This window comes from Penicillium manginii (genome assembly GCF_028828005.1).
Source record: "Penicillium manginii strain IBT 31320 chromosome Unknown utg000004l:1.0-7231830.0:1.0-7236170.0, whole genome shotgun sequence".
NCBI lineage: Eukaryota > Fungi > Ascomycota > Eurotiomycetes > Eurotiales > Aspergillaceae > Penicillium > Penicillium manginii.
In genome coordinates this window covers 3,187,323-3,201,678 of record NW_026643105.1, presented here as the reverse complement: position 1 = coordinate 3,201,678, position 14,356 = coordinate 3,187,323, and the positions used below count along the sequence as shown (strand labels likewise).

The 14,356-nt window shown below is 49.5% G+C and overlaps 7 protein-coding genes across 7 annotated transcripts; 4 read left to right on the top strand and 3 right to left on the bottom strand.

Moving 5' to 3' along the window:
• Positions 1-495: 495 nt before the first annotated feature.
• Positions 496-1,368, top strand: N7533_004898 (uncharacterized protein; the record flags this gene model as incomplete). Its single annotated transcript, XM_057101548.1, has 1 exon — positions 496-1,368. The coding sequence occupies one exon, from the start codon at positions 496-498 to the stop codon at positions 1,366-1,368; it is 873 nt and encodes a 290-aa protein (XP_056961178.1).
• A 1,292-nt stretch (positions 1,369-2,660) lies between these two features.
• Positions 2,661-4,562, top strand: hsp70 (molecular chaperone Hsp70; the record flags this gene model as incomplete). The annotated part of the gene is made up of 1 exon (XM_057101547.1): positions 2,661-4,562. The coding sequence occupies one exon, from the start codon at positions 2,661-2,663 to the stop codon at positions 4,560-4,562; it is 1,902 nt and encodes a 633-aa protein (XP_056961177.1).
• A 1,541-nt stretch (positions 4,563-6,103) lies between these two features.
• N7533_004896 (uncharacterized protein) lies at positions 6,104-6,448 on the bottom strand (the record flags this gene model as incomplete). The annotated part of the gene is made up of 2 exons (XM_057101546.1): positions 6,104-6,278; positions 6,426-6,448. The coding sequence occupies 2 exons, from the start codon at positions 6,446-6,448 to the stop codon at positions 6,104-6,106; spliced, it is 198 nt and encodes a 65-aa protein (XP_056961176.1).
• A 562-nt stretch (positions 6,449-7,010) lies between these two features.
• N7533_004895 (putative mitochondrial GTP/GDP transporter Ggc1) lies at positions 7,011-8,346 on the bottom strand (the record flags this gene model as incomplete). Its single annotated transcript, XM_057101545.1, has 7 exons — positions 7,011-7,346; positions 7,407-7,584; positions 7,647-7,780; positions 7,874-7,987; positions 8,054-8,095; positions 8,158-8,195; positions 8,262-8,346. 7 exons carry the CDS (start codon positions 8,344-8,346, stop codon positions 7,011-7,013), a joined length of 927 nt encoding a protein of 308 aa, XP_056961175.1.
• Positions 8,347-9,098: 752 nt separating this feature from the next.
• Positions 9,099-9,674, bottom strand: N7533_004894 (autophagy-related protein 8; the record flags this gene model as incomplete). The annotated part of the gene is made up of 3 exons (XM_057101544.1): positions 9,099-9,132; positions 9,227-9,459; positions 9,585-9,674. The coding sequence occupies 3 exons, from the start codon at positions 9,672-9,674 to the stop codon at positions 9,099-9,101; spliced, it is 357 nt and encodes a 118-aa protein (XP_056961174.1).
• A 1,052-nt stretch (positions 9,675-10,726) lies between these two features.
• Positions 10,727-12,104, top strand: hem13 (coproporphyrinogen oxidase; the record flags this gene model as incomplete). The annotated part of the gene is made up of 2 exons (XM_057101543.1): positions 10,727-10,942; positions 10,998-12,104. 2 exons carry the CDS (start codon positions 10,727-10,729, stop codon positions 12,102-12,104), a joined length of 1,323 nt encoding a protein of 440 aa, XP_056961173.1.
• A 974-nt stretch (positions 12,105-13,078) lies between these two features.
• Positions 13,079-14,195, top strand: N7533_004892 (zinc-dependent alcohol dehydrogenase family protein; the record flags this gene model as incomplete). The annotated part of the gene is made up of 2 exons (XM_057101542.1): positions 13,079-13,598; positions 13,669-14,195. 2 exons carry the CDS (start codon positions 13,079-13,081, stop codon positions 14,193-14,195), a joined length of 1,047 nt encoding a protein of 348 aa, XP_056961172.1.
• Positions 14,196-14,356: the final 161 nt, after the last annotated feature.

Here is a 14,356-nt window from a genome sequence, read left to right as displayed (position 1 = left end):
TTCGGATGAATCAAAGAAATGCAAGAAAAAGGAACAATAGCTTTTCAGAGACCCGGGCATCTTCTCCACTAAAATCGTATATAGGGGAATGAAAACATCCATCTTCCAATGGATGATAAAGAGACGATGAAAGCTGAGCGAGGCATTAAATGCACAAAAGAGGCGGACTCTTGCATTGTGAAGACCTTCTCACAAAGCCATATGTCAATCTACCAGGCATCGAGTCAGCTGTATAAAGACTCCAATGTCGACCATCTCATCGAACTACTCACATACCCGAGACAGTCCTGGACCAGCACAAAGATATAGTGCTATCCAGTACTGACAGTCCAGTCTACAAAGAAAGTGATCTCTTGCACAGATACTACTCTACGCACATCTCTGTTAGCTGACTTGGTCCAGATTATACTCATCTACTACTTACTACTACCTTTGACATTCACAGAGACCTCACAATATATACCCCACCTGGCAAACCAGCACAACTACAACACAATGCCTCGAACCTCCTTCTCTAGCGGAGGATATGTGCCCAGCTTCGCCCGCCCAACAGCCTCCTCACAAGCCCGACGCGATTCAACCCAAACACCCACCAGACAAACCGACACGCCCAAACTTCCATTCCGCACACCGTTCGTACCATTCCACCCCTCCACCTCCCGCCCCCTATCAGCCATGAGCGAAAATTATAGCCGTCGCTCATCGATAGCCCTAGCCCACCCCGGCCGTGCTTCAATATACCCATCCCCTGCCGTCTCTACTCGTGCATCGATCTCAACATCATCAGCATCTACTCACCAACCCTCGTCTTACAGACCACTGGCAACTAGATCAATCCGCAGTCCAACGTTGACTCGAAAAAAGCTACCCCGACCCCCGCCCCAGCCTCAGCTACGACTAAACGAAACCGAGCTAGAAAAGCGCCTACAAGTCGTCGCGAAGAACCGCTTCGAAGAAGGTCTCTCGCAGCTAAATGATGATTGGCAGGAAGAAGAGGAGGAGAAAGGTAGAGGTCAAGGTAAAGCCCCAGCCAAGAAGATATCTAATCCTGCTCCCTTGGCCCCGGGCCCTATATCAGCCCTACACTTGAAGGCCACCGCCGTCCCGGCGGTTCTGTCCAAAATAGAAGTCATCTGCGACAGCCACAGCCACAGCTCAGACTCAGAGGAGAGTTTCCACACAGCGCTGACAACCTGTTCGGAGGAGAGTTTCCATACGGCGCGGGGGTCGGATAGTGATGGGGAGGCGGAGAAGGCGTTTTTGAATGCGAGGGAGATTTGTATGCATTGGGCGGTGCAGCTTGATAGGCCGGTGGATGAGAGGGATGATTCTGTTATCGGGGATATTGCGGGGATTGGGAGGGAGTGAGATAACTACTAGTACCTACCTTGGTAGGTATAGTATATTACTAGTACTAGATCTACATATTGGAGGGTTGTAATATATAGAGTGTTCGCGTTTTATTTGGTGGGTCTGGTAGGATAGATTGATTACTAGAATTGTTATTTTTGATGTGGTTTGATTTGTTTTGTGTAGAGTAGTCCTGTACTAGGTAATTACATATGCCTATGTATACAACAGTGCTTGCATAGGGCAGCTTGGCTGGGCTGGTCTATCAAACCTTGTTGGGCTGGTTTTAGGCTTTGAAACTATGAAACGTGGATAGGGCAGTGAGGCTCGGCGTGAAAACCAGTTTTAAACCTGCAGGGTTGAGTCTTTGTGCAATTGAGTATGTAGTTCTACCTAATTAGGTGACGAAATGAGATCAATTTTACCTCATAGAAAGTACTCGAAGACTGTCTCACAGGGTGAATGAGATCAAAGGGTTTGAGCATTGGACACACTGAATGTACTGGAAGCAACGGGTCTTTTTGTTTCATTTCTTTTTGAAACAAAAAGAAAAGGAAAAAGAAAAAAGAAAAAAAAAAAGGATCTTAGTCTAGAAAGGGCTATTCAGCGGGTATCTGGGTCTCATGGCATCATATTTCAAAAGTGACTCCATTGAAAGACAATAAAACGGAGACCGTGCGACAAAAGTGGAATTGGATGAATTCACTCTGAGGTCACCACTGTTCATTGGGCGGGGGCATATCATCATACAGAGTTGTGACCGTACTGTATTGTAGTGATTACTGTAGTGACTCCCACGAGAGAACCACCTGGATGAGACAGGATGTATTGTATTGTAACATATGCTGTACTGTGTATGGTCGAGGGGGCAACAAAGAGTCATCCCGCGATTACATCATACACTGCCCCGCCAAAAAAAAATAGCTTGCTGTAGAAGACAAAGACGAGAGTGCAATTGATATGCTTGTAAAGGGTTTGGAGTATGATAATAATAGGTAAAAAAGAAAACAGTGAATCCGCTAGACCAACCTGGAGCTTTTCAGAAGATTCCTGAAAGCAGACGAGTGTGTTGCTAGGGTAGCGAAGGTCGTGGAATCGGATGGATACCCATGGAAGCTGGTCTCGACTAGAAGCTTCTGAGCAATTCACCGCTCACTATATAGCAGGATTTCGCTGCCCTCCCCTTCCCTCCTTTTTTCTCTTCACTTATCTTGATAACTTCTCCTTGTACACTACCTTCACGAATTTCCTTTCCCCCCATTCTCCCAAGTTAACGAATACCTCTTTTCCCTCCTACACACACATTCACAATGGCTCCCGCTGTCGGTATCGATCTGGGTACCACCTACTCTTGTGTGGGTGTCTTCCGTGATGACCGCATTGAGATCATCGCCAACGACCAGGGTAACCGCACTACCCCCTCGTTCGTTGCCTTCACCGACACCGAGCGTCTCATCGGTGATGCCGCCAAGAACCAGGTCGCCATGAACCCCCACAACACCGTTTTCGATGCTAAGCGTCTGATCGGTCGTCGTTTTGCCGACGCTGAGGTCCAGTCTGATATGAAGCACTGGCCCTTCAAGATCATTGACAAGGCCACCAAGCCCGTCATCGAGATTGAGTTCAAGGGTGAGGCTAAGCAGTTCACCCCCGAGGAGGTTTCTGCTATGATCCTCGTCAAGATGCGTGAGACCGCTGAGGCTTACCTCGGTGGCACCGTCAACAACGCTGTTATCACTGTCCCCGCCTACTTCAACGACTCTCAGCGTCAGGCTACCAAGGACGCCGGTCTCATTGCCGGTCTCAACGTCCTCCGTATCATCAACGAGCCCACTGCTGCCGCCATTGCCTACGGTCTCGACAAGAAGACCGAGGGTGAGCGTAACGTCCTGATCTTCGATCTGGGTGGTGGTACCTTCGATGTCTCCCTGCTCACCATTGAGGAGGGTATCTTCGAGGTCAAGTCCACTGCTGGTGACACTCACCTGGGTGGTGAGGACTTCGACAACCGTCTGGTCAACCACTTCGTCAACGAGTTCAAGCGCAAGCACAAGAAGGACCTGACCACCAACGCCCGTGCTCTCCGTCGTCTCCGCACCGCTTGCGAGCGTGCCAAGCGTACCCTCTCTTCCGCTGCCCAGACCTCCATCGAGATTGACTCCCTGTTCGAGGGTATTGACTTCTACACCTCCATCACCCGTGCCCGTTTCGAGGAGCTCTGCCAGGACCTCTTCCGTGGCACCATGGAGCCCGTTGAGCGTGTCCTCCGTGACGCCAAGATCGACAAGTCCTCCGTTCACGAGATCGTCCTCGTCGGTGGTTCTACCCGTATCCCCAAGATCCAGAAGCTCGTCTCCGACTTTTTCAACAAGGACGCCAACAAGTCCATCAACCCCGATGAGGCCGTCGCCTACGGTGCTGCCGTCCAGGCCGCCATTCTGTCCGGTGACACCTCTTCCAAGTCCACCAACGAGATCCTGCTGCTCGATGTTGCCCCTCTGTCCCTCGGTATCGAGACTGCCGGTGGTGTCATGACTCCTCTGATCAAGCGTAACACCACTATCCCCACCAAGAAGTCCGAGACCTTCTCCACCTACTCCGACAACCAGCCCGGTGTCCTGATCCAGGTCTTCGAGGGTGAGCGTGCTCGCACCAAGGACAACAACCTGCTCGGCAAGTTCGAGCTGACTGGCATCCCCCCCCGCCCCCGTGGTGTCCCCCAGATCGAGGTCACCTTCGATCTTGACGCCAACGGAATCATGAACGTCTCTGCTTCCGAGAAGGGCACCGGAAAGTCCAACAAGATCACCATCACCAACGACAAGGGCCGCCTGTCCAAGGAGGAGATCGAGCGCATGCTGTCCGAGGCTGAGAAGTACAAGGCTGAGGATGAGGCCGAGGCTGGCCGTATCCAGGCCAAGAACGGTCTCGAGTCCTACGCCTACTCCCTCAAGAACACCATCACCGAGGGCAAGCTCCAGATGTCCGACGACGACAAGAAGAAGATCGAGGACAAGATCTCCGAGATCATCTCCTGGTTGGACAACAACCAGACCGCCGAGAAGGACGAGTACGAGTCCCAGCAGAAGGAGCTCGAGGCCATTGCCAACCCCATCATGCAGGCCGCCTACGGTGCTGCCGGTGGTGCTCCCCCTCAGCAGCGCGCTGACGGCGAGACCGAGGAGAAGAAGGACGAGGAGGAGCTTGACTAAAAGTCTCGCTTTTGAACACTTATTTTCTTCTTTTTCTTTCTCTTTTCTTATGATGATGGCTCAGTCAGCCCTTCTTTTTTCACGTTTTGTTTTACGAACTTATGGGATATCGAAGTTTTTCCTTTTGCGATGATTGCATAGAACCGTGGTTATCTCTTGCTGGGTTAAAAAAGTCCTAGCGAATTTCAAAATTTCTTAATTCAAATTTCACTTTCCTCTTGTAGACATGTAGTCAATTGTAACTCACTAAGTCTCGACTTCAAATTGTATACCTTGTAAGTTGAACTCTCTTCTCTTTCTTCTGTTGCAGATTTTTGTATGGACGGACCGGTATCGGCCCCGCCAAGCCATCTCAACGTAGAACTAAACCTTGGCCTTTCTAGAATCGAATTCTACTTCGATATAACACTCACGTAGACACCGCAATTGATTCCAATCAACAAAAAAAAACTCACCCTAATCATTCATCAACATTAATTCAACTAGTTCCGCCGGCATCCTTTCCAGGAGACGGGCAACCGTTCCCAGGCACTACTAGTCATTCAAACAATCACAATAACCTGCCTCTGCACATCAATACGCTCCCTCTCATATGGAGGAAGTCATTGTTACGTTCTCTGTCTAATCAACTTTCTATTTTTCACTCCATAAACCCCCAAACCGGACGTATTATGAGTCCTATTTCGACGCGCATAAAAGTCCACGTCTACAACCCATACCAACCAGACACTATAACTCAAGAACCCCGTCTAATAATCCTGTACAGCTTGGCTTAATTCCCCTCCAGTGGACGTCGAATTGTCTTGCGCCAGTATATCTTCCAAATGCCGATGTCAGCATGTCCGAGTTGACGATCATCGGCTCGATTCCAGGATATGGATACCTAGGTATCTATAGGATTCTCGACAGCCCGCATTGCAGCAACCACAGTAATAAATCCAGTGTTCTACCCGCCAATCTAAAGACCCACGTTAGAATGAATTTTACGAGGCTGTTGATTTGTTGGAGATATCTGGAGGATAGATGCTGCAAGTTGGTAACAAGAAAGATGGAGTAGGGCTGGCTAGGGCAATTGTATCCATGTACCGGGGCTACGATAATAAAATAGAGGGTCCCGACTGCGATTAGAGAATTGAGAGTCCTTCCCTAGTATTGAAATATCAGGGATATGCTATTCCAGGGCGACGGGATACCAATCTCGAGCCACATTCCGCACATGGGAAGATAACTATATGCTGTATGATGTAGTCAAGAGATCAGTCCCGCATCAGCCACATGGAAGTCAATACGCCAAACCCCCTGAATTAAGATAGGGCCATAACCCAGAAACCAAATATTCATTTCTTTAAAACTCCTAACCCCGGAAATTGCGCTTATCAAGACACAACTCATGACATACGGATGAATCCCCCATTGATCCGATCCGATTTGCTTCCTGCCGGTTCATTGTTTCCACGCCCGAGGACCAGTCATGGCGTATGCAATCGTCATAACGATTGCTTTTCGTACAAGTAGGGCTTTAAGCAGCTTGGCCCCCCTCCTCAAACATTTTTAAAATCCCCATTCCACCACCTTTGTAACCGTTTCTGGCCTAGCTGCACGACAGCTCCGTATCCGATTTCCGGAGCTTCGGGGCTCTTGTCGATTTGGTCGCGGCGGATGCGCGTTATGGCTGCCGTCATGCCCATTGTCAGGGCGAAGATTGGGTCTCCTATCCTGTTGCGGTGTTAGGGATGGGTTGGATCGGGGTAATGCGAAGTGTAGTCTGGTGGTCAGGGTGGGGGAAATGAGGGATTCTGGGATAGTGCGCGTGTGGGTGGGACGATTCGCATGTTGCGGCTATCTGCGTGGCGGTGGACGTACCGGGAAAGGAGGTATGCGGCCATGCTGAGCTTGGGGTTGGGGGTGGTTTTGTAGTAGTTTCGGGGTTCTTGCGGCCGCTGCGGATCGCGGATGCGGAGGGTCACGTGTTTATATCAAGGTTGGAGGGTGGCTTTTCCAGGGAAAGGGAATGGTATGGGAATTACATAGATTTTGAATAGCCCTGTTAAATATGGAAATAAGCATCCAAGGAGATTTGAACTCGTTCAACGCCATACTAGGTACTAGTATGGGAGACAGAACAACAAAGGGAAGCACCTTAGCTTTGAAGTACGGTACCTAAGGCACTGCAGCAGGTAACGCGGCCCGCCAAATACTACTATTTTACTAGTAAGAGACGGTAGTAAGTTCTGAAGATTGATATTTCTTGGCTGTAGACTAGACTCCCGTTGGAACAACAATAAACCATGTCTATAAGGAGGAAAAAAAATACACAAAAGGTCCCCTGAAAGCCGGGAAAAGCCCAAAAGACCCGAAATGAAGAAATAAAAAAGGTGGGGAGAGTGTTGTCGAATAGTTAACGCCGCGGCTATAAAGAATCTTTCATGTACCGAGCTCTGCTCTGCTTTATACAACCTGTCCGAAGGCAGGAATCAGAGTCTGAGCCAGCCAGAAGCTGAACACCAGCTTGGGACCGGTCATCAGCAGCTTAGGGGTCAGACCCTTGAAGAAGCTGGTGGCGCCCTCGTTCTTCATCATGTTGGAGATGATGCGCATGCCGGACTCGGGGTTCTCGAAGTTGCGGTTTTGGATGCGGGTCTTGATCACGTCAAGAGGGGCGGATACGATCAGGGAAGCAGAAGCACCGGCCACGGAGGCAACGAAGTTCTGGCCCCAGGTGGCCTTGTTGTAGTCCGACAGACCGTAGATGTACTCCTTGGCGAAAGCAGATCCACCGAAGAGCTAAGATGGGACAAGAATTGTCAGTGAGCGATTTCACATGTCGGGTGGGTCTCAACTTACAGCGAATGAACCGGGGGCGTTACGGGCAGCGGTCCAACCGGCACCACGGTACAAACCCATACCCTCATCGGAAATGATCTTGAACAGACCACGGCCGCGGAAGGCCTCGGGGTTGGTCTGACGCTTGATCTTCAGGACGTCCAGGGGAAGCAGGACGATCTCTCCAATACCGATCAGACTAGGAATTGCAAGTTAGCCTTGTGATGTCCTCTGTAGGAATGGGGGTTGAATATGCCATACCTGCCAGCAGTCGCGTGCATGATAGCCTTGCCGTTGCCCTTTCCGAAGGCATTGTCGAAAGTAGCACCGTGGTGCTCAGCAAGGTAGTCACGGGCGAATGGCTGACCACCGTACTTGTAGATACGCTGGAGAACCTGTAGAACGAAGAAGGACAAATATCAGCCGATTGCCCTGAGAGTCTGACCAAAGCCAAAGTGTATCGTTGTCGAAAAGTGAAGGGAACGAACCTTGTAGCCGGCGGCGTAGCCCAGACCGGGGAACATGGAGGTGAACTTGCGGGCAAGCGGGGCATCGGCATACTCCTTGAAGACAACCTTCTTGAAGTCGGCAGATCCAACGATCTGGAAGAATTGCAGTCAGCAACTAATTGCGGCGCATGATGGATTCGCTATCTGATCCGAACTCACCTTGGTCTGGTTGCTCATCAGCCGCTTAGCGGTGGTGTCGACCTAAACGCAAAACATATTAGAGATGAAGGGATGGCGTAGACGTTCAATTGGGATTCTCGTACGGGGTGGAAGACCAGCAGCTCGGCGATACCAGCACAGCCTAAGTAAGAAGCAGATTAGCCTTGGCCATCGGGGAAGTTGTCCATGTGGATAGGGTGCATCATACCGGAACCGAGGAGACGAGCAGTGGCGGATTCCTTCTTGACATCCTTAGAGGCGGCGCCGGCACCGGCTTGGGCAATGGGAGACATCTTGACGTTTGTGAGAGGTGAGTAATGAACCGAAATGCAGCATCGTCCGCGTCCTGGATTTTTTGAGAGCGCGAGTGGGTCGGACTAGTCCCGTTTAGGGGCCGGAGTCGGAGGGCCGACCAGGTACACAATACTAACTATACTGTTGAATACAGTAGTATGTATACCACCATTTAGACAGGGAGTTAAGAAGGAGAAGCAAAAATATAATTAATCGCGTTGATCATCATCTGCTAATACTCCTCCGGTTATTGACCACTCTCAACACTGTGCCTGTACTACCCGCTTGAAGCGATCGTACGATCTTCTCTCGGGTGGAGTCGTCACATATTCTTTAGCAAGAGAGAAGCTAGATTCATTCAGTCAGCCACAAGAGGCCCGGTTGCTCTCATCTACCTGAATGTAGCTCTGCGTGCTACAAATCCAGGGTTTAAACCCCACACACGCAGAAGAAGCATAGACGCCCGAAAAGTGTCAGAGATTTGACCTAATTTCATTTCTTAGAGCAAAGGCATATGGCCTCGTCACCTAGCAAGCAGAAGAAGAATAAAAAAATTCAAGATGTGTGAACAACTCCGATTAAACGCCGCATGACCGTGAGAACCGACACCGTTTCAAAAGGTTGCATGAGTCTCATCTGCCATGATCACTTCAGCCGGCGGGCATCGGATCACCCGCCAGAAATACCCTGCGCAAGGGCTATTCGGTGGTAATGTCATGATGTATGAGAGCAAGTTAAAAAAGATCAACCTTTATAGGTCGCCGAAAGTGTTCTCCCCGGAGTACCTGAGTTTGTCATTGAGTTAGTATTTTGTTTGGGTATGGCCAGCGAGGTTGGAAAGTCTCGAATATGGAATATCGAGGGAAACATAGAACATACGTGATGTACAGGAAACCATCTTCGTCCTTGTGCTCTTCGTAGATGCTGCTCATGAGCGCGGCGGTGGGTGGCAGAACCTCGTCAACGAAGATGAAGATCGCCTTCTCGGGAGAGAGCTTGATGCGCTTGCGGATCACATAGACGAACTGGCCGACGGTGAGATCTGCGGGGACCAGATACTTCTTCTTGTCGATGGTGGCGATGTCTGACTTCTCGACCTTCTCGCAGATGACCTGTATCGCGATCCGTTAGCTACCGAACAAGCGGTGAGGGGTGGAGGGAGAGTAGGATGGATCTCGCAAAGGGTAGGACATCCTGTTTCAGATGAGGCCATAAGAGATTTTGAGTCAAGACTTACTGGGATACGGTCGGCGTACTTCTGGCGAATTCGCTCGGCCTCGGCCTTGCGCTTCTCGAAAGGGTGCTCGTCCTTGAACTTGGATCGCATGGCTGATAAGGCGATAGTAAAAGCGGGTCTGGTGGGGATGAAGCTTGGGAAAGCCGGAGATGGGTGAGAGTTGAGGACGGAGGTGTGTAACTCGCAGCGGGTGGACGGATGGAGTAGAGGTTGGATAGATGCAGTTGGAAGAAGAGAGGGGGCTTGTCTGAGAGTATCGATGACAAAAGGGACAACCCCCGCTGACGTTACCGTATTACCATCAAATGGGAGGGGGAGGCGGTGAGTCAGGCGCTGCTATCACTTGACTTGTCATCAGCTTGTGGCTATTTCTAGTCATTTGTACAATAGTAATCACTGACCTGGGAATAATGCACATTTAGTTTATTCTACAGAGTACTCCACCTGTCTACTGGTTTCCAGTCTACTATCATCTACAGTCATGGTCCCGGCGAATCCGTATCATCATCGGGATGCCCCACAACACACCGGCGGAGTATGTCGGAGCCTCATAACCATAAGCTTGTTATCTTATTCGTAGAACATTTGCTTCCATAGTGCACTTGACGCTATCAAGGCAACAGCTCACGAAAAGAGTCATTACTGTGTATCCGGTCGTTAGTTCATAGAGTCACAGACTCACAGCCACCACTAGTCTCCACTATTCAAGGCTCTCAGCAGCAACAGAGCTACTTCCTCGCCGGTACTGATGTATCAAATGAGTAACCGGAGTATTTTACAAGTATGTGATTTGAAACGTCTTATTTCAATATTCGACTGGACCTCCATACTTAGCAAGGTACCCGATTGTACTTCATAGGCTGCCAATAGTTCCGGCATGTGCTTACCTCATCCAGACAAACAAGACAAACGCAACTTGAGGGCGCGCGGGTCCGAATTGAATCCACTTCGGAACTCTGGAGATGTCCGGACATTGCCTGATGTCGTACGAGATTCTAAGAGTTTCATGATCTTTTATACCCCTCAGAGTCCGGACTAACTTCAACTGCATGCACGTCGACACTTGAATCAATTCTTCCTCGCAATCGTCCTCCCTCACCCCGGCAATCAGCCACGCGAATACCCTCGGTCCCGTTGCGAAAATGGCCTCGCGGTCTTTCATGCCTCTCCGGAGGTCCCTGGCTCAATTGTCTGCACGAAATGCTCATATTCCCGGCCGCCATGCAGGCAACTCTCTCCGTCGGTATGCGACTGAGCAGGGACAGGGCTCTCGTCAGAAGCAGCAGTTCACCGTTTGGCGACCTTATTTGCGACTTGCCATCGGTGTTCCTTTCATCGGCGCGCTCATCTACTCCATGGTAGGCAGAAAGTATCTCACGCGCCGCAATATTCAGCTATTAACCTCATCCACAGGCCACCGGTGAGATTACCGAACTCGATTCGCCTTCAATTGTCGAGCTAGACGAAGCCATCAAGAAATCATCCCCCATTACCGAGTCCTCGCCCATGCGCCTACGGATGGAAAAGCTCATCAAGGAGAACCAACAGAAGATTATTGAGGAGTTGGGCAGGATAGATGGCAAGGAGTTCAAGACGGATACCTGGTCCCGTCCTAATGGTGGCGGTGGCATCTCCTGCGTGCTGCAAGACGGAAACGTCTTCGAGAAAGCCGGTGTTAACGTCTCCGTGGTGTACGGCGAGCTTCCACGTCCCGCTATTGAGAAGATGCGCGCCGATCACAAGTCCTTCGTTGGTGCTGACGTTGACTCGCTGACCTTCTTTGCTGCCGGTCTCTCTCTGGTTCTTCACCCACACAACCCCATGGCGCCGACAGTGCACTTGAACTACCGATACTTCGAGACTTCCGACCCGAAGGACCCCATCAATGGCGACAAGAACTGGTGGTTTGGCGGTGGCACCGATCTGACCCCTACCTATCTTTTCCCAGAAGATGCCCAGCATTTCCACAAGACCATCAAGGAAACCTGTGACCGACACGACGCAACTTATTACCCCAAGTTCAAGGCTTGGTGTGACAAGTACTTCTACATCCCTCACCGCGGCGAATGCCGAGGTGTCGGCGGCATTTTCTTTGACGATCTTGACGCCAGTTTCCTCAAGGCTTCCAGCAGCTCCTCCTCCAACCCGCAAGAAACTCTCTTCTCTTTCGTCTCGGACGGTCTGACCTCGTTCCTGCCATCCTATGTACCCATAATCGAGAGGAGAAAGGACATGTCCTATACCCCAGAGCAGAAGCAGTGGCAACAGCTCCGTCGGGGTCGCTACGTGGAGTTCAACCTCGTCTACGATCGCGGTACTAGCTTTGGCTTGCGCACACCGAACGCTCGTATCGAGAGTATCCTCATGAGTCTCCCTCGTACCGCGAGCTGGGCCTATATGGACCCCGTCTCTGGCACCAGGACCGAGAACATGGTAACTGATGAGGACGAGCTTGCAGAGGATAAGAAAAGCGAAAAGGAGCTCATGGATGTGTTGAAGCACCCTCGTCAATGGGCTTAATCTAATTTGGCCGGTGTCGTTTATTGCTGGGGAGGCAATCTTTTCACACATCCGGTTCCTGTACCAAAATATTTAAATACATTGATCATCTTGTCCCTTATTAGAAGGAAGACCCTTCTTGTTTTCGTTTATGTACATTACTTCCCACATTACTTCCCACAAATACTTTGATCCTCAATTAAAACGCAGGTCTATACACTTCATTTTTCGGTCCCTTTTTCTGTCTATTAGGCGATTTCGAAAAGAAAGCTGACCCCTTGACTCCTCCTTTACTACTTGAAAAGCTACCCCGTGACGCCAAGTTCTTCGCAGTTAAACCGAATTTGACATGATCGAGGGGAATCCTCGCAGATAGCGCGGCGCTTCATAGCGGCAATCGGCTGAGCAGTGCTCCCTATAGTTCAGGGTCTGCAACCCCTCATGAAACTAGTAGTATACTACTAGTACCTTAAGGTAATTTAATACTATCCACGCTACTGGCATACTACCGCCAACTAAGTAATATTAAGATCTCCTCATCCTACCTCCAGCTATAAATAAGTATGCTAAGGCTATTTACGCAATACAACCCATGATACTCTGCGTCCAACTCTGGAAAAGGAATACTGGTAATTTTGTAACGCTGCTAGCTTAGAAGGCTTTCTGGACCGGTTGCCGCTATGTACTTTATGAGAAAACGGGTCCATTTACCCCATTCGACCAAAAATTGCGCACGCACATTTCAGCACTGTACGATTGTATTTTTGGCTTAACAAGTGGTGGAGCCATTGTCGGCTTCAATCCCGAGGATCGGGAATCCCGATCCTTGCGCCAATGAGTGACGTCGACGCAGCCGTGTATTAGCAATCACTGCAGCCCTGAACATCCTTGATGAAATTCGTATGAAAGATCAATTCCCACATGGGCAACGATTTCCAATATCTTCATCTTATAACTTCAACCCGTCAGAGAAGATCAGCCAGAAATACGATAAGATGCCCACTGGCAGTTCAGATATGATTCGACGCCGTGCCTTTCGGCGAACAGACAACTATATGCCTGGTAAACTTAAACTGAAACTCGTGGAAGAGGTATTTCCTCCGCTTGAACCGACGTCAGTTTTAATCAAAGTTCATGCTGTATCTCTCAACTACCGTGATGCAAATATTGCGAATGGAGGCAATCCGTGGCCGGTCTTACCAAACGGGATATTATGCAACGATGCAGCTGGCGAAGTCATTGCCATCGGGGATAAAGTCAAGAGGCTAGTAGTTGGTGATAGGGTCAGTCCTATCACTGATACTAAGAATATCTCCGGTCGAGAGATCGGTCGTTCATGGCTTGCTGCGGATGAAGATGGGGTTATGGCAGATCATATCATTTTTGACGAAAATGTTCTCTGTAAACTACCAGATCATCTTGACTGGAATGAAGCTGCTACGATCCCCTGTGCTGGTGTTACTGCATGGTCAGCTTTGAAGGGAATGAGTATTGGACAGACTGTTTTAATCCAAGGTAAGCAAACCCACGCCCTGAACCAGTTTCACGACTCTATTAAAAGCAAAATAACTAACCTGGGTGGTAGGCACTGGAGGCGTAAGCGTCTTTGCGCTCAAACTTGCAAAAGCAGCCGGTCTCCGAATTATCTTGACGTCTTCGAGCGACGCAAAACTCAAGCAAATGTCAGAGCGATACCCCGGAATTCTGACAATCAATTATTCCAGCACTCCGGACTGGGATCAAGAAGTCATGAGACTTACAGCCGAAGAGGGGGTGGACATTGTTGTAGAGAATGGAGGGACAGGATCTTTGGTCAAAAGTCTCAAGTGTACGCGACGTGGTGCTGTAGTTAGCCAAGTCGGATATCTGTCGAAGCAGGATCCTGCCGATTTGCGAGAACTGGTTCCTACTATCATTGATCGCAGGGTCACACTTCGAGGTATCAATGCTGGCTCGAAGTATGATATGGAAGACTTTTGTGCTGCCCTTTCAGCGGCGCAAACTCGTCTTCATGATTTGATTGATAAGATATTTCCTTTTGAGGAGGCTGAGGATGCGGTTGAATATGTTTGGCAGGGTAAACAGGTTGGCAAGATTGTACTACGTCTTTAGTTGGATCTACCGCTTAAATTTTTTTTTTCTCAAAATAAAACCAATTATTTGTAAAGATCAAAATCATTGTACTAGCAACATCGATGATGCTATTTGTCTAAATTAGCAAACCAGCTCATTAGAACACTTGATTAGATCCATCCATACCCCGCGTACTGTAA